This window comes from Pinus tabuliformis, chromosome 7, assembly GCF_031772625.1.
Source record: "Pinus tabuliformis cultivar Carrire ecotype Pingquan chromosome 7, CPIR1, whole genome shotgun sequence".
In the NCBI taxonomy this organism is placed as follows: domain Eukaryota; kingdom Viridiplantae; phylum Streptophyta; class Pinopsida; order Pinales; family Pinaceae; genus Pinus; species Pinus tabuliformis.
The window spans coordinates 763,855,542-763,881,791 of record NC_142293.1 but is presented as its reverse complement, the minus strand read 5'-3'; the positions used below and the strand labels follow the sequence as shown (position 1 = coordinate 763,881,791).

The following is a 26,250-nucleotide window of genomic DNA, read 5'->3' as shown; positions in this document are numbered from 1 at the left end:
TGAAACCGCCTCCGCATCCCTGCTGTTGGGCTGCACCATCAAAATATGCCCAAGGGGCATTTTTATCGATGTGCGGAGGGTTGTGAGGCCTTCGGGTACGAGGTTGGGGAGGCTTAGGAATATTGTTGTACGCCGATATGATTAGTGCAGATGTGTGCGGCCAGCTCACTGGTTTGCCATCAAATTTGTTTCGGTTCTGTGCCAGCCAGAGGTACCAACAGATTATAAGTGGGAGGCTCTGTAATTTAGATCCTTTGTTTCTGTGATACCAGCTTTCCCAGGCTCTGTTTAGGTCATTGCCATCCCATGTGCCTGTAAAACTGATAGAATTTGATATGTTTTGCCACAGTTCCATCAGGGCTGTACACTTCAAAAAGAGATGTGGAGTCGATTCAACTGCATTTTTACATAGTGTACACTAGGTAAGCCCGTAGATGGCTCGGTGCATGAGATTTTCACCTGTGGGGACTGTCTTTTAATATACACCAAAAAAATAATTTGGTCCGAGGTGGCGCTGTGAGCTTCCAAATAGCCCTCCACCAGAAAGTAATCAAATTCGGAACTTTGTGTGATATCAGCGCTTGATAGCCCGACTTAGGAGTATACATACCACTGTCTAATTGGTGCCATATGAGTTCATCTGGTCCTTCTTTGATCCTGATGTGCGATTCAAGAAGCGCTGTAATATAATCGTTCCATTTTTGGTGCCAACATTGTGGCAAATTAATTTGTTGTGCGGATTTCCATCGTTGTGCAAATATGGTGGAATTGAGAGGATCCGCAATGTTTGCTAGGACCTTAATCTTATGGGAGTGTAGATGCTGTATGAGGTTCCGGGATAACAGATGTCTGCCACCACTCCCAATCCATGGATCTAAACCAATGCGAGCCAAAAGACCATCATTTATTCTCCAAACCAGATTGTCCCTAATGAGATGCAATGAATGAAGAAGTGCCTTCCAGACAGATGAGATGCCAGTTTTGGGCCAGTTTGGAAGCTGGATCCATTCCATGATATTCATAGGCCAAATATATTTGTGATATGAGATGCAGGTCCAGAGATTCTGTCTCGTGAGCAGAGTCCACCCCATTTTTGCTGCAAGAGCCTGTGCGAATAAAGGCAGGTCTTTTAATCCCCAGCCTCCCCATTTCCTGGGCAACGCTATCCTATTCCAGCCCACCCATGCAAATGTCCTCTTATCTTGGTTCCCATTCCATAAATATCTGTTGCATATTTGGTGAAGCCTGGTCAATATGCTTCTCGGAATCCAGGCGAGGGCCATCCAATAGACAGGCGTAGCCTCAAGAACAGATTTTATCAATACAAGTCTGCCGGCTCTGGATAAATATCGGTGACTCCAAATGTTAAGCCTCTTCTCCAGTTTTGAGACGAGCCAAGTCCAATCAGCTATCTTCTGGCTGACAGGCTTGATCCAGAACCCCAGGTATTTAAGACCCCGATCTAGAGGATTGATGCAATAAGGAAACAGACGGTGAGCAAATTGAGACTCATGGATGGAAGTACGGGTGAAAGTGATGGTAGATTTTGAGTTATTTGCTAACATTCCAGTGGCTGATGAGAAAAGGGAGAGGATCTTTGAGAAGGATCGGGAATCCCTGATACTGCCATCAAGAAAAATAATGACATCATCCACAAACAGTAGGTGGGTGAGGAAGCAGTCATCAGATATCTTGAGACCACATAGATCACCATCTCTCTTAGCTGATGCAATCAATCGGCTGAGACCATCCATGACGATCAAGAAAAGAAGAGGAGACAGGGGGCAACCCTGTCTGAGACCTCTTTCAGAATGGAAAAAATGAGATGCAGACCCGTTTATAAGCACACTGAAAAAAGGAGTGGTGATGCAGGCCATGATCCAAGTGATGAAATTGTGAGGGAACCCCAGATGGATAAGGAGCATCTTTATGTATAGCCAGCTGACACGATCAAATGCCTTTGCCAAATCGATCTTTAGGGTGATGGCCTTTTGGTGTCTGGTCCAGATGGAATGGATGGCTTCCTGGGCCGAGCCAATAGCTTCATGAATCTGACGGTGTTCAAGGAAAGCAAATTGTTGGGGGGCGATATGACGGGACAGGATAGGGCAGAGACGATTTGCAATGATCTTGGAGATGATCTTATAGAGACAATTGCACAGAGAAATGGGTCTGTAATCATTGAAGGAGGATGGGGAGTCTGATTTAGGAATAAGAGCGATAAAAGTCGAGTTGATGGCATTATACAAGGTCCCAGTTACGCGACATTCCTCCACTACCCTTAGCAGGTCATGGCTGAGAAACTCATAGAAAGCAAGGTAGAATTCAATGGTCCAACCATCCGGACCCGGGCTTTTATCCTTTTTGAACCATTTCAATGTGCCCTCAAGCTCCCCAGGAGTCACAGGGTCAAATAGAGCCTCTGCTTCATCCCCATTTACAAATCTGGGGAAGTGACCAGCAATATTTATAATATCAGCAATAGTCGAGCCTGGAGGGTTTTTGTAGAGGTTCCTGAAGTGTGAAGATCCTAAGTGTGAGAGCTTGTTAAAAGTGTCAGCCACTCCTCCCTCAGGATTCGGCATGCTCCAGATAGTATTTGTGACTTTTCTGCCTTTTGCATAATTGTGGAAAATCGGGTGTTGTCATCCCCTGCTTTTAACCATATAGCTCTGCTTCGAAGGCGAATAGATTCCTCTCTGTCTTTTAGTATCTGTGACTTCTGGCTTTCAAGCTCCACCAGGTGAGATTTATCTTCAGCAGTGACAAACCCCAAACCTCGTTCATCCAGTAGGGAGCAGAGTTCCGATTCTATGTGCAGAAGAGCCGAGTTTTCCCTCTGGTGCTTTTCTCTGGCCCAGTTGATGGATAGGTGCTTGAGCTGGGATAGATTGGAGCAAAATCCCTTTGCTAAAGAGTTTGATCTATCAATCGGATTCGCAACCCAAAAATCCGAGACCATCCGAATATAAGATGGGTCCTGAAGCCATACATGATTGAACTTGTAAGGGGCTTTTGGCTTTTGAATAGGTCCCGAGATCTCCAGGTATACAGGGGAGTGATCCGATATGCCTCCAGCTCCAACCCATTGTTTGTAGTGGTGCAGCTGTTGTATAAGGGTCCCTTTCATGATAAATCTGTCAAGTCTGCGGGCAAGGGCAGCCTCACCCACCCTTCTATTCTGCCAAGTGGGGAGAGGTTTGTTCATAGGGACATCGATCAGATTGTGTCTTTCCAGGAGATCAGTCATATATCCCGTGATCGAGTCCACCTGAGCCATAGATCCCCATGATTCACCATAGCCAAGGGAGAAATTGAGATCACCTCCCATGATGATGTGCTCAGCAGAGAAAATAGAGAGACTAAGCAGGTGTTGCCAGAAATGCTCCCTTTGTTGACAAGGGCCATAAATGTTTATAACCCTAAGGCTGTGCCCTAGGTCTGCTGAAAAGAGATCTATGCCCATAAACCCCCGACCTCCCCAGGAGGCTAGTACTCTGATGGATTTGGGGTTGTATCCAATCGCAAGGCCACCTGATCGCCCAGTAGAGTCTATGGCCGAAAAATTCCACCCCGGACACATAGAGGTTAAGGAGTCGGATATGAGATCAGCCGGGCCTAGGGTTTCTTGAAGAAGTATAATGTCGACAGGAACAATCTCAAAAAGTCTACGCAGGGCTAGTTTCTTAGAGGCACTAGCCATGCCCCTGCAATTAAAGGAAAGGCATTTCATGGGGGAATGCTGGCAGGGGTGTTCGTTGCTCTAAGAACCCCGTCAAGAGTAGATTGACGACCAGAGGCGACTTCAACTCCAGCACGTCGGATAGCCTTTGATAGGTCAGATTTTCTCCCCCGAGATGTCATGGGGGTTGTACCGGGTATGGCCAGACCCAAACCAGCAAAATACAACGGGGATTCTCGGGTTATAATGCGAGGACGTAGGTTGTAGTGATGAGACTTTGACCCCCGAGATGAAGATGGAGAAGTGGAGGGCGAGGATAGGGAATGCAAAGAGGGGGCGGATGGTGCAATGACAGGCGAGGATGGCAAAGTGCATTGTGCAACAGAGATGGATGGTACATGCATGGAGGAACAGAGAGAAAAACAAGAGCAGGGGGGAGAGAGAGATGTACCCGAAACAATGGTGGCATCTGCAGCTGCCCGAGATCTGGTGACCGGTGGCGAGCGAGTACTGCGAGCCGCAACCGCTGCCTGTTGAGACATGTTGGCCGAGGGAGTAGGACCCGGTGCAGGAGGACGCTGTGTAGCCGGTGATACGGTCTTGGAGGGTACAAAAGATGCTATAGGGGTATCCTCTGACTTCTTGTTGAGGGGGCAATCCTTGAATAGGTGCCCTACCTTGTGGCATCGTCGACATCGAAAAGGAACCCCCTCGTAGTCCAGAATCTGTACCCTGGTGTAGTTTCCCCAATGCAGTGAAATTTTCTCCTCCAGACCCTCGCGGGTATCCAAGTGTACTAGAATACGAGCAAGGGTTCTGTTCCTTGATTCCACGAAGGTTCGATCATGATCAAGATATGTCCCCAGTGCATTCCCTATACGAATGAAAACCTCCTCACACCAGTACTGAAGAGGGAGTCCTGGCAGGCGAACCCATAATGGACCGGCCCCAATTTGTTCTCTCTCGGGATCAAAGAGAGGGCTCCATCTCTTTAATAGGACCGGTGCCATCTCAATGTGCCAGTATCTGGCGAGCACCAAGTCTGTGTAGTTCTCTTTTGCAAAATGGAGAGCGAACCAACCTCTAGGTAAAACTTGAACCTCTGGTAATTCTTTAAGAACGCCTCCCCAGATTTCCTTGACCCATAGAGTGAGTCGAGTGGCCGAATATGCCCTTCCACGAACATGACCGACCAGAATAGTGTTAGCCATGATAGCTGCTTCCCCAATAGCCGAGGTCTCACCGAACCGGATCGAGATGTCCTTTGAGGTCGCTTTCACGCACTTAGATTTTCTCTTCCGCGAACGAGGAGCAGATGGGTGGTCCGCTAATGGGTCCGGGGAGCCGTCCAGAGGGGTGGATTTACCAGATCTAACCCTGACCGCCGGAGTCTCGAAGCACCCTGATGGCGAATGGAGAGTAACAGAAGGGTTTGGGGCCACCGAGGGTAGGGGACCTGCAGACGTCGCGGCGAAGATAGAAGTAATGGGCGGATTAGGGTCGAAAGGGGGCGACTGAGGCGAGATAGCAGACAAAATGTGAAGGGTCCCAGGGGACAGAGGTGGAATGTCCAGTGCAGAGGAAAACAGGGAGGTATTCCCAACTATAGGCGATGTCGAACAGTGCTCTGGCAAGGCAACCACCGGAGATGTGTTAGGCGGAAAGCGATCCGACGGGAGGCTAGGGCCGGCTTCCGAAGATAAGAAATTAGGGCACCCAAAAATAACGCGATCAGGATGTGGGTCTTCGGTATAATCCACCTCCTCCGTGTCCATTGATTCTCCCAATATACCTGCAGATAAAGACATCCTGAAAACGACAGATGGGCCAGGAACGGGGATGGATGCTGTTAGCTGTCGGCTACGGGTACCCAAGCAGTAATGGTAACAGGCTGCAGTAAAAACTAGGGTTAACCAAAACCCTTACGGAGACCTATGGTGCCCTCCCATTTCTCCATCTTCTCTCCTCAACACACTTCATTTCTTTTATAATGTATGTAATGCAAGATTACTTTACAGTATTTCTGCTGTTCATGTTTTCATTCTGCAATTAAAAACACACACTTCATTTCTTTTATAATGTATGTAATGCAAGATTACTTTACAGTAAATCAACGTTTAGGTTTTGTATTCATATATATCTCATTATCAGCCTATACAGGATTTTTTTTCTAATTCTATTGTTCGTATTCTGGCATTAATTTTTTATGACTGTTCAGTTCTTGCATGCACTTATTTTTGGGACAAGTCCAATAGAGCAATTTCTGAAAAAATCGAAACAAATTATAGGCCGTGAACTTTTTTCCATAGGAACTTTGTGATGTATTTTAATAAATAATGGAAATATATAAAGTTCAAGCAAGGTAACATTGATTTAACCTTGACAGAATCAATTTCCAGGATATCATAAGAAGCTGTAATGAATCTGGTGTAACTTGTTCCAATTAATTCAATTAATGGAAAAATTTATGGTTGTTCTAAGCCCCTTCCTGAATTTTGAATTTTCATTACACAACAGAACTAACATTCCTTGTTTTTTGGGAGAGGGGGTCAAATATCTCCACGTTAACTTATTTACCATTTTGCTTATGATGTGTCATACGAGAAGTCTTGGATTTTATTTAGTGTATAGTTTATCATCTCTGCCAATCAGTAAAGCTAATGAGTCAATACCTTGATACAGATTACAGAATTGGTCGAGGCCATTGTCTTGCCAATGACTCACAAGGAGAGGTTCCAGAAACTTGGTATTCGCCCACCAAAAGGGGTCCTACTTTATGGGCCTCCAGGAACTGGAAAAACACTCATGGCTCGTGCATGTGCTGCACAAACAAATGCAACATTTTTAAAACTTGCTGGGCCACAACTAGTTCAGGTAAAGAACTGTAATTTTATGTTCTAAATAGCTCTTCTGTTGAATTGTAGTAAGGGAATCTCATTTTTCAACTTTCCCAGTACATACCATAGACAGATGGTGGGTTACTTTTGCTTCAAGAACTGTTATTATTTGCTTTTCTCATCTCGTCTTTTATGTTCTTAATCTGTGGGGTGGCTAAATTTTCATGTCTTTGTGCAGTACTACAGTTAAGGCCTTGTTTTAATTATTTGGAACTATCTTATTATCACACACTTAGTATTTTAAAGTTGCAGCCAAATTCTTATTTTTTATCCATTAATAATCTTCTGTCAAGCTTTTGTTTTGTTCGCCAACATAATACAAGGCATGCTGTGGGTTTATGCTCTAAAAACTAATGTGCATTTTTATGTTGATTTGAAGAGGCTTGGTTCTGAAGTTGATGGAGGAAAGCAATTTTATAGTTGCTAGAGAAGAAAGATCATCTCAAGTTTGTGAATAGTGAAGGTTGCTTATATAAAATTAGAACTCCTAGGTGCCATTGAAATTGCAGATTCCATTTTCTTCTTCCTGATGGCTCTTTAACTTAAATAGAGTTCATCATGTATGTATTCATACTTGTTTTCTTGTATTGATGGTTAGAAAAGATACAACTATGCGATGAGCTGGCAACTGTTTAAATTGAGTTAGACTTTATAAACTTATAGCCTTGACTTAGCTTTAAATGGCTTCTAGCACTTTTAGCAGGTAAGGTTTTCATTACATGTTGCTCTTTTGACCCATATTGACTCACAAGAAAAATATGTATAATTGTATTGTGAGATATCTGATATAGAGCAATGTTGCAGTTATCGCTATATTAGCGAAATCATTGTGATAATGTTGCCAAAGCCAACCTCGGGGATAATATTGTCAGTTTATATTGCGACAATTTTCCCTTAGGTAATTATTGCGATAATTTGGAAATTATCACGCTGCCTGTCATTATCACCTTGTAACCAAATTCTTGGTCATTTAACTCTCTTTTTAAAAAGTTAGGAGATTGAGCTCTAAGGATACTGGGATCTCAGACAACATCATTCAACCCTAACAAGTTAGGTTTTTCATGACCATACCAAAACCCCAAACACAACATCATCATTAAAAACTTCAGGTAGCATTTCCCAATAACCCTAAGCAAGCTAGGGTTTCACACATTATCATTAGCATACTCTTAAGTTAGGGTTTTCCAGAGAACCTTTCAAGGGTTCTATAAAAACAATCAAGGATGTAAGGAGGGTAGATTTATCAAATGATGAATCACCCTAAACAAGAATCTTTATGATTCAATACAGCTAGACATAACAATGTTAGTAATGTAACACAAATTTCAAAAATAAGATGAACGTACTTTTAAGTGTATAGTCTAAGACATACCTGGAGATGTTCCTCGACAAACCTTGTAGGAAGTGTTCTCTTTGTATTAAGCCATGATATTTTATACCTGTAATACATACTTTCAAGTAGAACATGTGATACCAAGAACATGATTTAATTTCTCAAGTTAGATCTCCTACATAACCATGGAGGATGGAATCCTTTGAAAAGTTATTCCTTCTTTCAATTAAGGACTTTTGCTTGAAATCCTAGATTACTCGTAAACCCTTTAATATTAGATACATTGAAAATCTAAAAGCTTATGAACATACGTACCTTGTGTTTACATACCTCCGGTTTTATTAGACTTATTGTAGTGACAATACTTACTTGATTTCTTTTAAGCTGGTTCCTTGTACTCAAAGAGTGCTTTCTTCAGACAAACTTCGAATAGTCTTCAAATGAATATTTTTGCTTTATCAAATCCTCCTTATGTTGCCGAAATTTATCATTGTAATATCGTTGAAACTCCCTCTGAGATTTGCACTGATCTTGCACTTTGTCACTTACTAAAATCTCACGAGTTCATCTCTCAAGATAAGAAAATATTAACTCAAGATAAATATCACTCATAATCTTTTGCATAAGCATACTAGATCTAGATTTGCATTAATAATTTACCTCGTAGCATAAGCTACGTTGATAGAGATATAGGACAACCCTTCTTATTTAGCTTGAGGGGCCTTAACAACTCTTCGGTGGTTAACACGGTGACCTTGTAGTCGTCAGAGCCACAGTCTCTGCAGCGTCAGAGGCATCAGGTGATAGAAGCCTAACAGAAGGTATCGTTAATCAGGCCCTAGCCTACTTCCTGTTAGCCTCCTTCCCACAACCTACCTTGAAGCCCAACTTCAAAATAGTTAAAGAAATGTTACACTTAGACTAGGCATTTAACTAAAATTTACCAAGATCACAACATTTGACATAAGTCCTAGGCTTTGCATATCATATAGGTTAGTCAATCCTTCAAGCAGTGGGTGTCCATCTGGTCATTTAGTTCCAATTCATAAGAAGCAAGAATTTGTGACTCCATTAAGGCACTGGTTTCATAATAGAAAATCTAATTTAATCAATAATCTTGCTTAATTTCAACCAAGTGGCTAGGCCACTTGTCCGTGTCTCCCAAGTAAGTTGATTCTCAACTTGCTTTCCTCCACTTCATTCCATAGGGACTACCCCCCATAGCTTGGTGATGGGAGACAACTAGAACGGAGTGGGCGAAGATTAAAGTGACAACCCCCGCCCTGAGCGTTGTCGCGGTGCCTTTGCAGTGCGGGCGACAACATTTTTTGGTGCCATTGCTGGGGACCAATTTATTGGACTTTGGTGTTGACGACATTCTCATTAATCTTCATAATCCTCTAAGCCATTTTCATCACACCGCATTCACTAATCATCTTATCGCCTTATTCACTACTCTATCTGCACTTTAGCACCTGGACATTTGGGTCATTTCCTGTTTGGGTGGCGACTCCACTGTTTCATCCATTCACAAAAGCTTACATTAGAAAGAATCCTGGTAGCTTGGTTGACCCCGCTCTTAGAGCTCGGTTAAACAAATTACATTCTAGTAAGCATTTATTTTTCTCAAACATGAAGCCTTCCTTGACATCCACCTGCTTTTCCCTAACTAACTTTTCGGTTTTTGCCTTCTGGATTTTGGAGACAGATTCATGTTCAAGTGGTGACTCCACTTCTTTCATTTTTTGCAAGAATTTCTGCTAGAGGCTCGCTTCTTGTGGATCTCTTGATTTTCTTGAACACAAATCTCTCTCTCTGACATCCATTAGCTTCCCTTTCCCCTTAAGCAAGTCATCATGGATGACTTGTCTGTCCCTTTTCGTTGTACTAACACTCAAGGTTATCCTCATGACCCTCTAGAAGAGGAAAACAAGGTTAAAGAATTAATAGAGATCGTTAAAAGAATACAAGTTAAGGAGGATAAACAATTTGCTGATATGCAGAATCTCATAAAGAAGATGCAAGAGAATCAATTACACCATGTTAGTGATCAAGAGGATGTGCCATATTGTAGATATTGTAATCACTGTCATGATGAATCCACTTGTGCCATCGCAAGAAGAATTTTCGATAGTACAGAGGCAGGGACCAGTAACCAGATTAATCATTTTGACAATGAAAAGGAAAATGATAAGTGTCTTGTTAAGGAATTAACTCAAATGATCAAAGACATGCAGTCTAGTCAAGCAAAACTAATAGCAGATCATGCCAGAGAAATGACTTCCATGGGAAACAGATTACAAGCAATGGAAGTTGCTCAATATAATCAAAGGATCAACTTTCAGAACATGGTGGATACCATAGAAGAGGAACATGTTGAGGAGCTAAGTTCCATAAAAGCAAATCTTAAGAAAGAAATGAATTCTATTCAAGAAGATGATAGTAGAATGATGGAGGACATGGAAGCCAATGAAATATTTCTTTAGAACATGTTATTAACTAGAGAAGAAAAACACACTGAGGAGCTAAAAATCTTGGAAACTAATCATTCTAATTAGATGACCACCATGCAAGACCATTTGATCACCATGGAGGAAAATCATGCCAAGGAAATCAATGCTATTAAAGATAAGCATTCCAATCAAATGAAAGCCATTGAGGATAAGTTGCAGAGCATGATTAAGACCATGGAGGTTGATCACATACAACAATGATTTTTGTTTGTTTGTTTGTTTATTATTATTATTATTATTTTGTGAATAAGATAGATTATATTACTGTAAAAAAATCTGTATTTACAAGAGTTGGGTTGTGCAAGAAGATCTCTCCAGCACAAGAGCCAAAAACCCTGGCCATTTTGGCAACCATAGTGACAGATTTACAATGAAGCTTTGCAAAAAGAAAAGCTGTGTTTTCTGAGAAGATTTCAATTGTCAGAACAGAGAAAACTACAAAAAGCAGAATTGAGTCTGACTCCAAAAAACCAGATGGTAATGTTGAACAAATGATGTCTGTTCCAAAGGCCTTTATTTCCTGTGCCGTGCTTGCCGCTATGTGCTTGGCGGCGACCGCGAGCCTGAGAGGGTGAGGGAACAAAAAGGAACCTGCCTTGAACTTTAAGGGTTAGCTTCTTTTGGGTCATCATCCAGGCTAATCGGCTGCTCTTGGGTGCTGCCTTCTTGCGGTGCCATGGCAGTTGGATGACTGGAAGAGGCTCCAACAACTTCCTTTTTGACGCTAGGGGAGCGGTCGCCCGACGAGCGAATCTTTGCAGTGGCCCGTTTCTTCAACACAATATAGTGGGGAGAGTCTCTAGTGATGAAGTGGCAATGGTGGACTGACTCCACATACACAACAAATTTATCAGTGAGGTTGTCAGTTTTATCCTCCATCACCTTTGAAAGCTCAGCCTGCTCCTGCATTGCCAGGCTGAGGAGAGTTTTCATCTGCCACGAGAGATCAATGGCTCGCGTATAGAGATTTTCCCTGGCCCTGGAGAGAGTAGGGTCAGGGATCCACGTGAAATCAACAACAACTTCTTCTGAGGAAACACCTCGCTTAAGAGCTTTGGCCTGTGCTTCCAAGTTCGCAATTCTCTCCTGCGTCTCTGGGTTCACGACAATAGAGTAGTTCAAAGTAGCTCGTTGAGCAGAGGACTCAGCGCGAGTGATGGGAGGGGAGCCTAAATTGTTCCAATGGGAGGAATCGCGGCCACGACCACACCCCCGACTAGGAGCCAAACTGGAACTGCGCTTGCGGGCCATGAGAGAGGGAGGGATGGACAACAAGCTTTCAGCGGAGGGGAAGCAGGAAAAACAGGGCGCAAGAGCAAGCTAGGTGATAGGGAGGAGAAGGTGAGAGGGGGTATTCATAGGGGCGGGAGAGCCTCGAGGGGCAGAGAGGTCAGGGGAATGAAGGAAAATTATGTGAGGTACCAGAGGTGGGTGGTGGTACCGAGCTAGGTTGATAGGAGAGAAGGACGGCGGCCCCGAGGGAGAGCAGAGCAGCGAAAGGCTTCTTTGGCACGACTGTCATAGGGAAAGCGGCACGGGGCAGATTCCCGTAGTACTGCAATCATCTGAACGACATAATTCATCATTGATGAGACTGGAGATCTCCGAACTGTTAATGCTCGTTATTTCTGTTGTCCTTTGCATTTATGGTTTCACATTGCTGACAGAGATTGCCTTGCTCCAGGTCATTCCAGGCCCTCGACCACAGACAGTAGTTGCCTGCCGTGCTTTCATTTGCCAACCTGTTTGCCAGACTATTACCATCGCGTCTGACAGCTTGGAAGTGAAGCCCATTCATGCTTTCGATATTATTTTTTATTCTTTGAAGGATTTTATTCAACCACCAATTGTCTGACACCTTGGCGACATCCAAACCCTGCTGAAGTTTTCGGTTGGCCTGAGTTGCCAGGGTCAAGTCTCCTTCTATGATTAGTGGGGTCAAATTGTGGAGTTTAGCAATGTCGAGCCCGTGTTCCAGAGCATGAAGTTCGACAACATTGTTGGTAGAGGTGCCAATGTTTCCCTCATAGAGCCTAAGGATTTCCCCTTGAGAGTTCCTGAAGACTCCCCCAAAGCCAGCTCTGCCTAGGTTGCCTTTTGCTGCCCCATCGTAATTGAGTTTGATGGTGCCTGTCTCCGGGGGAGACCAGTTGACAGCTAGGCCCCGATTTCTCGAAATGGTTGAGGCATTGGAGAAGTGGGTGAGATGAAGATCAAGAAGGGTGAGAATGCTCAAATCCGAACTGCTTGGAGGGTCGGAGGGGCAATGGAGAGAAGAGGATGCCACTGTTTCCCGGATTGTTTTCTTGACGATGGAAAGAACAACTTCTTCCTGAAGGGATGTTCCTCTGAAAATTCTAGCATTTCTTTCCTTCCACAGTGCCCAACATATGATTCCTGGAGAAATGTTCCAAGCCTTGTTCACTAGAGGATTGGGGGAAAGGGAGGGTCTCCAATTTTCAATGGTATTGAGAATTGAGGAGGGGTCCCGATCCGAGGCCTTGAAAACTAGATACACCCAATTCCATAGCTTGTTCGCGTAGGGGCACTCATTCATCAAGTGATTTGTTGTTTCTTCCTTTAGCTGACATAGGTTGCATCTGGAGGGGCCGATGAATCCTTTTTTCCTTAGATTGTCCCATGTAAGAATCTTTTTGTGAATTATGAGCCAAAGAAAAATGGTGATTTTTGGCTAGTGTTTTCTTTCCCACAGAGATTTCCATTTTTGCTTCGATTGATGTTGGTCATGGAGAGCGGTGTAGTTGTAAGCTTCCTTTAAATTAAAGTTCCCTGTCGGGTTCTTACCCCATCTAAGCTTGTCCTGAGAGCTATCATATTGGATTCTGGACTCCTCCACCAGGGCATGGACCTCATTATTTAACATGGGCCAATAAGCTTTGTAGAAGTCAATGCTGAACCCATCCGGACCAGGCGTTTTACCAGTGGGCATATTCATGACAACTTCCTCCACCTCTTGCAGTGAGACTTTCCTCAGAAGGATTTTATTGTGTTCCTCAGTGAGGATCTCTGGGCTGTTGTTAGTTATTTTTTGAATATCCCTTGCCCAATCAATCCTGGGCTCTGTGAGGAGAGTGCTGAAGTACTGATTTAGTTCCTCTGCCATATCCTCATGAGAATGGATAAGGTTTCCTTCTCTGTTCTTTAGGGCCAGAACTCTATTGTGTTTTCTGTGATGGATCATCGATCGATGGAAGAAAGCAGAGTTTCTCTCCCCACACTTTATCCAGTTTATTCGAGATTTATTGGTCATGGAGAGCGGTGTAGTTGTAAGCTTCCTTTAAATTAAAGTTCCCTGTCGGGTTCTTACCCCATCTAAGCTTGTCCTCAGAGGTATCATATTGAATTTGTCTTTTTGGAGTTCGGTCGAGAGCTCCTGCCACACCTGAGGGTTGATTGGGGGTTCCCACTCTTTTTCATCTAACCATTCTCTCCACTTGTCACTTCCATTGCTGGTTTTCCAATATTGACTTACCCTGATTTTGCCCCTATTTTGCATGCCAATCCTAATCTGTCTGAATTGATCCTTTGCAAGGTCTGGCCTTTGCTGCTAGGCATCTTCCCAAAAGAGGGCCTTGTCCCCATTTCCCACCTCCCAGAAACTGTGTTTTTGGATGATTGCTCTGTTGTCCCATGCTTGGTTCCATATGACAGAACCTTTTATGCTCCCATTGAGCCTGATGATATGTTCCTGCGAGTGGGTAGGGACATATTTCGCCTTCCAAAGAACACCCCAGGGGGAATTTGGGTTTACTAACCAATGCCACAGTGTTTTGGCGCCCAAGGCCTTTCCTAAGATCTCAGGGTCCCTGAGGCCGAGACCGCCTTATTTTTTGGGTTTACACACTTTTTCCCAAGCCACCAATGCCCACTTTTGCTTCTTTTCCGAACCTCTCCACAGGAAGTTCCTCTAGAGATTTCTGATAGTATTGGAGATTGATTTGGGGGCTGCCAAGGCCGAGTACAAATAATGTGGAATAACCTGTAGCACTGATTTTACTAATACCAAGCGACCTGCCAGATTTAGAGATCTGAAAGTCCAATTGGCAAGCCTTTTTTCCATCTTGATGATAAGAGCTTCCCAAGTAGAGTGAGCCATGGGCTTGTTAGTGAGAGGGACACCAAGGTATCTGGAGGGGAGGTTTGTTAAAATTGGCAACTAGGGCAAAACTTCATGTGGGTCATCTTATTCATGGCTGATAATATTTTTATTAGATTCCTTTCGTCGAGAGGTGTAGGATTGATATAAAGATCATTCGATTCCTATAAGTATTCATGGAGATATGAATTTATTTTGATTATGGAATTATTATCAAGCCGACCTACAACTCATGTAGGCTCAGAAGCCCAACAGTCGCATCTATTCAAACATCATCAGTTGTGTATAAATACAAGAGGACTTTTCCTCATTTGCACTCACTCATCTCATCACATCTCTCTCTCTCTACTGCGCAGAAAAGAGTCTCTTCTCTACTGCGCAGAAAAGGGTCTCTCCCTCACACATGTGAAGCCGGAAGCTACTGAAACTGAAGCTGCAACTACAGAAGTAAAGATTGACCTGTGTGGACTAGAAGATCTCCTCATCTGAATTGCGCTGTAGGTTCATCTGAACCTCCTCTGAAAGCCGCAACTTTTGGTGGTGGAATCAAGTCAATTCGATGGACGGTTTGCAAGATATCGACTGCCCTAGTTTGAAGTCGGAAGCTGCCGAAACTGAAGCTGCAACTGCAGAAGTAAAGTTTGACCTACGTGGACTAGAAGATCTCCTCATCTGAACTGCGCTGTAGGTTCATCTGAACCTCCTCTGGAAGCCACAACTTTTGGTGGTGGAATCAAGCCGATCCAACGGTTGGTTTGTGAGATATCGTCTGCCCTAGTTTGATGATGAAGCCGCTAATGCTGATGCTGCTGATCTAGGGTTTGCTACTGCTGATATGAATCAGATTTATTGTACTATTTCTCTCTGCTGAATTATTGAAGATAAAAGAAGATTTGATCAAAGGGTTTCCCCACACATTGTGGGGTTTGTCCTTGGCTAGCCGCCACATCTTGTGTCTCTTGTCTTGTCTTGTTTTCTGCCGATCGTTTAATGTTCTATTTGCACTTTACTTTATGTACATGTGATTGCTAATCTGTGGAATATAATAAGAAAAAGAAGTAAACTGTTATAAGCATAGAACATACCATAACTTAACATGGTATCAGAGATGAGGTGAAGACAAAGCCCGAGCAAGAACAAGAGCAATCACCGAAGAGATGATTGGCAAGGCTATCCTAAAAGAACAATGGGGTCCTCAACACTCTTTCCTGCTGAAGACAAGCTCCGTTGGAAAGCTAACTATCACGGATGGAAGATGTCTATTGATCTAACCCTTGAAGAACAAGGAGTGTTGGACCATGTGAGAGGCAATATTGTTGAGCTTCCATCAAATGCATCCGCTGCTGCATGGAACATATGGAAGAACAGAGAAATTAAAGCAAGAAGATCATCTGGGACTCTATCGACAAGCGCTTGGTGGTCTACATCTCTGAACTAGATACCTCCAAGGAAATCTACGATAGACTGGTGAGTTTATTTAAAGTTAATGATGCAAATCAAGTTTTGTTTCCTAGAAATAAGCTGAGGGAAATCAAGAAGGGTAAAGATGAGAGTATGCAAGCATACTTCTTAAGAATCACCGAGATCAAGAACGATCTCCTATCTATTAGGGAGACTATTACTGATAGAGAAATGGCACTCACAACTCTTAGAGGATTACCATCCGAATGGTACGTGTTCAGGACTACTCTCCTGAACAATAATGTAATTCCTGGTTTCGAGGAATTTATGGCTAGATGCATTCAAGAAGAAACAAAGGTAGAAGAGCAAGAAATGCTCATGCCTAAAGGTCCTCCTGCTGCTTTTTCTTCTCATGCTAAGAAAAGAAATAATTCTGGGACTAAATCAAAAGTAAAGGTTGGACCTAAGGGTGGAAGAAAAGGACGATGTTACATCTGCGATAAAGTAGGTCACTATGGAAGGGAGTTCCCTGATAGAAAGGACTCACACCGGGATGATGATCAAAATCCCTCTGATGGAAATCAATAGAATGACAAATTCAATAGCAAAGGTAAGAGGAGAGCTGGGAATCAGGGAAGAGGACAACCATTCAAGAAGGCTAGAAATTCCAGGATGTATTAAATGCACCTGACCTCAAAAAGAACCCGGTGTCCATCTCGGCAATGGAAGACAAGGGCTACAGGGTAACCTTCAGCAATGGCAAGGTACATATATGGAAAAATAATGTTAAAGATGCCTTTACTCTTGGGTTTCGTGTTGATTCATTATATCAGGTCAATTGAAGTCCGCTAGGTGTCATGTCTTATGACACATCTCTTCAGTCCGAAATTTGGCATCGGAGGTTTGCCCCCCTTCATTATAAAGCTCTACTTGGTGTAAGACAAATGGTGATAGGGATGCCCGAATTCCGAGTAGAGAAAGAATGTGTATGTCCGGGATGTGCTGAAGGAAAGCTCAAAAGGGGACCATTCCCCTCAAGCCTAAGCAAGACCTCCGATATATTACAGTTGGTTCACTCAGGCATATCTGAGGCTGGCATTAAGAGGGAGACTACTACACCACATGCTCCTGAGCAGAATGGTGTGTCGAAAAGGAAGAACCGTACGATTGTGGACGCTTTCTCTATGGGTAGATGATGTAATAATGCCTGATGTGGAGGAACCCATGGATCCTATTTATCCACCTGAGCCTTCCTCTTCTAGGAAGAGGCCTTCATGGCTTAGGGGGATACTTGATGATGTTGAAGGACATGCTACACCCCGAGGAACCTTCCATGAAAGTAAGAAACCTAATAGGTATCAGGGATACCTGACCATCATGAGCACGATCATACAAAATGAGCCTTCATCATTCTCAGATGCCGTCAAGCATCAAGTTTGGAAGGATGCTATGACCATTATGGAGAATGATGTCTGGGAAGTAGTTCCCAGACCCCAGGACAAGACAATTGTTACTTCAAAATGGCTTTACAAGATAAAGCTGCAGCAGATGGAAGTACGGAATAGTATAAGGCTCGTTTTGTTGCTCGTGGTTTCTCCCAGAAGGAAGGTATAGACTATGATGTGATATTTGCACCTGTTGCCAGATATATGACCATCCGCTTGATCATAGCCCTTGTGGCTTCACAAGGATGGAACCTACATCAGATGGATGTCAAGACCGCGTTCTTGCACGGTTCGATCAAAGAAGAGGTCTATGTGGAGCAACCCGAAGGATTTGAGATTTATGATCGAAAATCTCATGTATGCAGGTTGAAGAAGGCTCTCTATGGGCTGAAGCAAGCACCCTAAGCATGGTATGAGAGGATCGATAGCTACTTGATGAAGATGGGATTCACTAGAAGTGAAGCCGATCCTAACCTTTACTTTAAGGTTGAAGATGACAAGCCTCTCATACAGGTGCTGTATGTGGATGACCTCTTTCTAACAGGTGCAGACCCTCTCATTCACAAATGTAAGAGGGAGTTGGCTTCTGTATTTGAAATGAAGAACCAAGGACTTGAAGTGTGGCAGAAGCCAAGGGAAATTTTCCTATCTCAAGGAAAATATGTGGTGAAGATTCTAAAAAGATTTGGTATGGTGGACTGCAAGCCTGTGACTACTTAGAGGATCTTAACTTTCAGAAGTTATATGGTAGTGATGTCGGACCAGATTTGGGAAATGCCTCCGAGTTTCAAAAACTCATTCGCGTTAATGTTCTTGGTGAACCTCCGTCCGAACATATGTTTTGCAGTTAGCATTGTGAGCTCATATTTGGTTGAGCTTCACTAGATTGGTGCCAAGAATCTTTTGAGATGTCTTCAGGATACAATCTCTCATGGATTGAAATACACTGTCGGAAATATGAAACTGCATGATTATTCGAATGCTAATTAGGCAGGTACTGTGGAGGATCACTGGAGCACTTTTTAGTGTTGTTTCTCTTTGGATTCTGCTTCGATATAATGGATGAGCAAGAAGCAGAAGTCGGTTGCCATAAGCACCACCGAGATCGGATACATATCTACGAGTATGATCTCGTATGAAGCTACTTGGTTGGGGAAGCTCTTCAGTGAGTTGTTTGAACACATACCACTGTGATTCTCTGTAACAACTAGAGGTGGGATTCGATTATTGAGGAATCCTGTATTCGTCGATTGCTCCAGCAGATAGACATCATCTGGGATATGGTAAGTCGATGAGCAAGGAGGATCCATCACATTAAGATGATGTACAGGTCGATACACCTTGTCAAAGCCCCGAGGAAAGATCTAATCTGTGATTTTCCCAAACGACTTGGAGTCGTCAAGAAACCCTTGTACAAGGGTCCTACATGTTGCATACATTGAGCTCTGGGAGCTCTGAGGGCTTGCGGTTCTTACTGGAGCAACATACAACCACAGGGTGACTCACCCTCCCCTGGTGGTGTGCACTGGAACAAGATGATTCGCTCTCTTGTGGGACAAGATGATTCACTCTCTTGTGGAACAGGATGATTCGCTCTCCTGTGTAGTAGGATGATTAGTTCTCCTGTGAGGCCTGGATTGATGTGTTCTCCATGGCGATTGTAGCAGGATTGATGTGTTCTCCTGTGAGGCCTGGATTGATGTGTTCTCCGTGGCGATTGTAGCAGGATTAATTTGTTCTCTTGTGAGGCCTGGATTGAGGTGTTCTCCAGGGCGGCCTGGATTGATGTGTTCTCCATGGCGATTGTAGCAGGATTGATGTGTTCTCCTGTGAGGACAGGATTGATTAGTTCTCCTGTCGAGGCAACCTACCCATGCAGTTTGGGACTCATGGGAAGTACCTCTCATCTGATCAATGAGCAGGAAAATGAAGTTAGGGACCATAGTAGTACTGATGGACGCATCGCTGTATCTACCGTACTCCCTACGCCAGGATGACCTCCATTGATCTGGGATCAATGATACTGGTCTGGGACCAGTGGTAGGAGTTGTACCATACTATGACACTGACTTCAGGTTGGTTGAGATTGGTCTGGGACCAGTGGTACATACTCTGAGACTGACTTCGTGTTAGTGCAGTACTGGTCTGGGACCAGTGATAGTGGTACATACTATGACGCTGACTTCGGGTCGGTTGAGACTGGTCTGGGACCAGTGGTACACTCTTTGAGACTGCGATATTGGTCTGGGACCAATGGTAGGAGTGGTACTTACTATGAAGCTGACTTCGGGTCAGTTGAGACTGGTCTGGGACCAGTGGTACACACTCTGAGACCAGTGGAGCTGTACTCACTATGACGCTGACTTCGGGTTGGTTGAGACTGGTTTGGGACTAGTGGTACATACTCTGAGACTGACTTTGAGTCAGTATGATACATCCTCGATCATTTCTTCTTCTTCATAATTCGGACAAAAGCAGAGCAGAACAGAACAATGCAAGCGCATAACAGAGCAGAGCCATACAGATCAGTACAGGGCAGAACAAGACAAAGCAGAACAGGCAGAATAGAGCAGAGCATGGCAAGGGTCAGGCTGTACAGGGTAGTGCATTTGATGGATGAATAGTAACGACCAATAGACAGATTGCAGATGAAGTTCTCCCTAGTTGAGAGAGAGTGTTAAAATTGGCAACTAGGGCAAAACTTCACATGGGTCATCTTATTCATGGCTGATAATATTTTTATTAGATTCCTTTCGTCGAGAGGTGTAGGATTGATATAAAGATCATCCGATTCCGATAAGTATTCATGGAGATATGAATTTATTTTGATTATGGAATTATTATCAAGCCGACCTACAACTCATGTAGGCTCAGAAGCCCAACAGTCGCATCTATTCAAACATCATCAGTTGTGTATAAATTCAAGAGGACTTTTCCTCATTTACACTCACTCATCTCATCACATCTCTCTCTCTCTCTCTACTGCGCAGAAAAGGGTCTCTCCCTCACACATGTGAAGCCGGAAGCTGCTGAAACTGAAGCTGCAACTGCAGAAATAAAGATTGACCTGTGTGGACTAGAAGATCTCCTCATCTGAACTGTGTTGTAGGCTCATTTGAACCTCCTCTGAAAGCCGCAACTTTTGGTGGTGGAATAAAGTCAATCCGACGGACGGTTTGCAAGATATCGACTGCCCTAGTTTGAAGCCGGAAGCTACCGAAACTGAAGCTGCAACTGCAGAAGTAAAGTTTGACTTGCGTGGACTAGAAGATCTTCTCATCTGAACTGCGCTGTAGGTTCATCTGAACCTCCTCTGGAAGCTGCAACTTTTGATGGTGGAATCAAGCCGATCCAACAGTCGGTTTGTGAGATATCGTCTGCCCTAGTTTGATGATGAAGCCGCTAATGTTGATGCTGCTGATCTAGGGTTTGCTACTGCTGATATGAATCAGATTTATTGTACTATTTCTCTCTGCTGAATTATTGAAGATAAAAGAAGTGATCAAAGGGTTTCCCCACACATTGTGGGGTTTGTCCCTGGCTAGCCGCCACAACTTGTGTCTCTTGTCTTGGCTTGTTTTCTGTCGATCGTTTAATGTTCTATCTGCACTTTACTTTATGTACATGTGATTGCTAATCTGTGGAATATAATAAGAAAAAGAAGTAAACTGTTATAAGCATAGAACATACCATAACTTAACAAGGTTGCTTCTTTGGAATTCTAAGATTCTGGCGATATTTTTTTGGATAGCCAAAGGGGTGTTGAAGAAGAATAATTTGGATTTTTCTAGATTTATTGAGGTGCCAGAGGCAATAGAGAAACCAGAGAGAATGGCTTTAAAGGTTGAGGCTTCTTTTATGGTGGGGAGACCCATTAGCAAGGTATTGTCCACAAATTGCTGATGAGTGGAGGGAGGAGCGGTGGGATAAAGCTTGAGGCTAGAAAGAGCATTGGATGAAGAGGCTGTGGTGATAGATCTGCTGAGCCCCTTTGCCATTATGACAAAAAGAAAGGGAGAGATAGGATCCCCCTGTCGGATGCCTCTTGAAGGGCTGAGATGGGGATCCGTTCAGGAGAATCGAGAAAAAAGCCCCTGAGACCATCGCCATAATCCATTTTATACAATCTTTGTGAAACCCAAAAGCTGCCAGGACCTCTTTCATGTAAACCCAATTGATTTTGTCGAAAGCCTTGGACATGTCCAATTGGATCATCATTCTAGGCTTCCTTTGAACTTTGAGAGAGTGGATTAATTCGTGGGAAAGAATGATGCTATCCATGATTTGCCTTCCTTCCACATAGCCAGTTTGGTGTTGGGAGATCAAGAGAGGCAGGATGGTTTTTAATCTGTTAGCCAATACTTTAGAGATGATCTTGTAAATGACATTGCAGAGGGCTATAGGTCGAAATTTGTCCTGGGAGTCAGCATTGTCACCTTTGGGGATTAGAGTGAGAAAGGTGGCATTGAGAGCTTTTAGAACGGATTTTTGGATTCTGGACTCCTCCACCAGGGCATGGACCTCATTATTTAACATGGGCCAACAAGCTTTGTAGAAGTCAATGGTGAACCCATCCAGACCAGGCGCTTTACCAGTGGGCATATTCATGACAACTTCCTCCACCTCTTGCAGTGAGACTTTCCTCAGAAGCATTTTATTGTGTTCCTCAGTGAGGATCTCTGGGATGTTGTTAGTTATTTTTTGAATATCCCTTGCCCGATCAATCCTGGGCTCTGTGAGGAGAGTGTTGAAGTACTGATTTAGTTCCTCTGCCATATCCTCATGAGAATGGATAAGGTTTCCTTCTCTGTTCTTTAGGGCCAGAACTCTATTGTGTCTTCTGTGTTGGATCATCGATCGATGGAAGAAAGCAGAGTTTCTTTCCCCACACTTTAGCCAGTTTATTCGAGATTTTTGATGCTAGAGTTTCTCTTCCTGTGAAACCCTTTCCTCCCAATTTTGTTGGAGATTGAGCTCTTCTTTTTTTCTTTGTTTTGTGATACCATCATTGATAATTTGTTGCTAGAGGATTTCCATTTTAAGCTTCAGGTTCTTTTTTGATCCGAATGGAAAATGGCATCAACCCATGGTACTCATCCACCCATATTATTCATCGAACCATGGAATTTACCCATGGTATTGTAAATGGAATCCGTCCGTGGTATTGTAAAATCCACCCATGGTATTCATTCACCCATGGAATTGACCCATGGTATTGTAACTGGAAAATACTATAAGTAACAAGTCACATTTTGTAAAAGGATAGATTGTCCGCCACAATGTAGCCTTTACAGTTATTATCGGTTTTAATAAAAAGTTTCTTTGTGGTTTTTGTTTATTGGGCATTCTCCTCTTTTTCTTCTGGCAATTCAAGTTTTCAGATCTTGGGGGTCTCTCCTCCCAAGATCCATTTCAATCTCTTAGATCTTGGGGGCCTCCCCCCAAGATCCGGATCAATGGTATCAGAGCAAGTTATGATTCCATGGGAATGAGGGTTTGATGCATATTTCAGTTTCAAATTTTTTAGCAATATTCAACAAACTTCAGGCATGTGCTACAACCTCCACAGAGCACTTTCTTGGGTCAAGCAGGAAGAATTTTTTTCTCATTTTTTTGCAGGAATTTTTTTTTGGGCGGCGACTTTGCAGATCAGATCTGAAACATTTGGTACAAAATTTACAAAAACAAATACTAGATCTGGATTCCTCTCGAAAAATCACCCAATTTCAAAAAAAAATGGGTCGAATCGGAGTTTGGATGTGGGAGATATCGCTGATTTAAAATCAGCTATTTTATTAGAATTTTTGTGACGGCGGAACTGTTGCAGCGCGAATCTGAGATCTCAGAGTGTCCAGATAAGGATTTCCATCACATGGGAAGATGCAAAATGGTCCTTCTGCTTCCAAAAACAGGTTATAATAAATATTCTGAGTTATATTGATTGAGTTATGCCCATTTTAATTCTGGAGTAGCATTCGGAGTGGGTTCCCATTGGAGACGTGCCCTCCCACCCCACTTTAGTAGGCACCTGCTTCACATTCATCAGTTTCAACATAGCAGCATTCGGCTTAGGTTATTTGGAGACGTGCCCTCCCACCCCAGGCTATGTAGGCACCTGCTACTTCATCAGCAACCAACATCATGGTTATGGGTCAACCGCATAAAATCCTTGTCATCGAAGTCCATTTGCTAGGCCGCACACTGTCAGAATCACAGTTGGTCACAAGCATTACAGGGTATCTCTATCCTCGGATCTTCGTTTATCAGGGTTTTGGGTTAACCACATAAAACCCTTATCTTCAGTGGCTCTTCATATTCAACAAAGGCTTTGTAGGAGGGAACTTTACGCAATGGGGACCATTGCTTCTTAAGGAGGGAGGAATGATCCGAATGGAAAATGGCATCAACCCATGGTACTCATCCACCCATATTATTCATCGACCCATGGAATTTACCCATGGTATTGTAAATGGAATCCGCCCGTGGTATTGTAAAATCCACCCGTGGTATTCATTCACCCATGGAATTGACCCGTGGTATTGTAACTGGAAAATATTATAAGTAACAAGTCATATTTTGTAAAAGGATAGATTTTCCGCCACAATGTAGCCTTTACAGTTATTATCGGTTTTAATAAAAAGTTTCTTTGTGGTTTTTGTTTATTGGGCATTCTCCTCTTTTTCTTCTGGCAATTCAAGTTTTCAGATCTTGGGGGTCTCTCCTCCCAAGATCCATTTCAATCTCTTAGATCTTGGGGGCCTCCTCCCAAGATCCGGATCAGTGGCTCTGAGCCACTGATCCGGATCTTGGGAGGAGGCCCCCAAGATCTAAGAGATTGAAATGGATCTTGGGAGGAGAGACCCCCAAGATCTGAAAACTTGCAATGCCAGAAGAAAAAAGAGGAGAATGCCTAATAAACAAAACCACAAAGAAAATTTATATTAAAACCGATAATAACTGTAAGGGCTACATTGTGGCGGACAATCTGTCCTTTTACAAAATGTGACTTGTTACTTATAGTATTTTTCCAGTTACAATACCACGGGTCAATTCCATGGGTGAATGAATACCACGGGTGGATTTTACAATACCACGAGTCAATTCCATGGGTGAATGAATCCCATCGGTGGATTTTACAATACCACGGGCGGATGCCATTTACAATACCATGGGTCGATGAATAATATGGGTGGATGAGTACCATGGGTTGATGCCATTTTCCATTCGGATCATTCCTCCCTCCTTAAGAAGCAATGGTCCCCATTGCGTACAGTTCCCTCCTGCGAAGCCTTTGTTGAATATGAAGATCCACTGAAGATAAGGGTTTTATGTGGTTAACCCAAAACCCTGGTAACGAAGATCCGAGGATAGAGATACCCTGTAATGCTTGTGACCAACTGTGATTTTGACAGTGTGCGGCCTAGCAAATGGACTTCGATGACAAGGATTTTATGCGGTTGACCCATAACCGTGATGTTGGTTGTTGATGAAGTAGTAGGTGCCTACATAGCCTGGGGTGGGAGGAGACATCTCCAAATAACCCAAGCCGAATGCTGCTATGCTGAAACTGATGAATGTGAAGCAGGTGCCTACTAAAGTGGGGTGGGAGGGCACGTCTCCAATGGGAACCCACTTCAAATGCTGCTCCAAAATTAAAATGGACATAACTCGGCCAATATAACTCAGAATATTTATTATAACCTATTTTTAGAAGCAGAAGGATCATTTTGCATCTTCCCATGAGTTGGAAATCCTTATCTGGACACTATGAGATCTCAGATTCGTGCTGCAACAGTTCCGCCGTCACAAAAATTCTGATAAAATAACTGATTTTAAATCAGCGATATCTCCCACATCCGAACTCCGATTCGACCCATTTTTTTTTGAAATTGGGTGATTTTTCGAGAGGAATCCAGATCTGGTATTTGTTTTTGTAAATTTTGTACCAAATGTTTCAGATCTGATCTGCAAAGTCGCCGCCCATGGAATCATAACCTGCTCTGATACCACTGATCTGGATCTTGGGAGGAGGCCCCCAAGATCTAAAAGATTGAAATGGATCTTGGGAGGAGAGACCCCCAAGATCTGAAAACTTGCAATGCTAGAAGAAAAAAGAGGAGAATGCCCAATAAACAAAACCACAAAGAAAATTTATATTAAAACCGATAATAACTGTAAGGGCTACATTGTGGCGGACAATCTGTCCTTTTACAAAATGTGACTTGTTACTCATAGTATTTTTCCAGTTACAATACTACGGGCAGATGCCATTTACAATACCACGGGTCAATTCCATGGGTGAATGAATACCATGGGTGGATTTTACAATACCACGGGCGGATGCCATTTACAATACCATGGGTCAATTCCATGGGTCGATGAATAATATGGGTGGATGAGTACCATGGGTTGATGCCATTTTCCATTCGGATCACTTTTGTCAGTGAAGATGTTGCCAAAAGTTTCCTTGTTCCATTTTTTTATTTCCTCTTTGATGTATTTCAATTTCTGCTGAAATTTGTACATCTTATTTCTGGTTATTGGCATCGGAAATCTCCACCATTCTTTCATTTTTCCCATGAAATCCAGGTGCTCCAGCCAAAAGGGTTCGAATGGCCTATTTTTCAGGCCAGGGGAGATGTGAAGCTTCAAGGATATCGGCCAATGGTCTGATCCAGATTGTGGGAGAATTCTTGCTTCCGTTTCCCAGGAGGTGAGATAGATTTCTTCTGAAAGGAGGAATCGATCAAGCCTAGAAGCTATTTGTCTTTCTCCCCCTCTTCTATTATTCCAAGTGAAGGTGCCATTATTCGTTGGGATATCAATTAGACTGAGGCCTTCTATGGTGGAATGAAAGGCTTC

At 43.2% G+C, this 26,250-nt stretch overlaps 1 protein-coding gene across 1 annotated transcript in view; it reads left to right on the top strand.

Annotated features, from left to right (window-relative positions):
- LOC149249790 (26S proteasome regulatory subunit 6A homolog) overlaps positions 1–26,250 on the top strand; it is a 232,233-nt gene that overhangs the window by 95,881 nt on the left and 110,102 nt on the right. Inside the window, exon 5 of the mRNA XM_089458782.1 lies at positions 6,365–6,556. Coding sequence (XP_089314908.1) covers positions 6,365–6,556 — 192 coding nt within the window. The remainder of the gene's footprint in view (positions 1–6,364; positions 6,557–26,250) is intronic.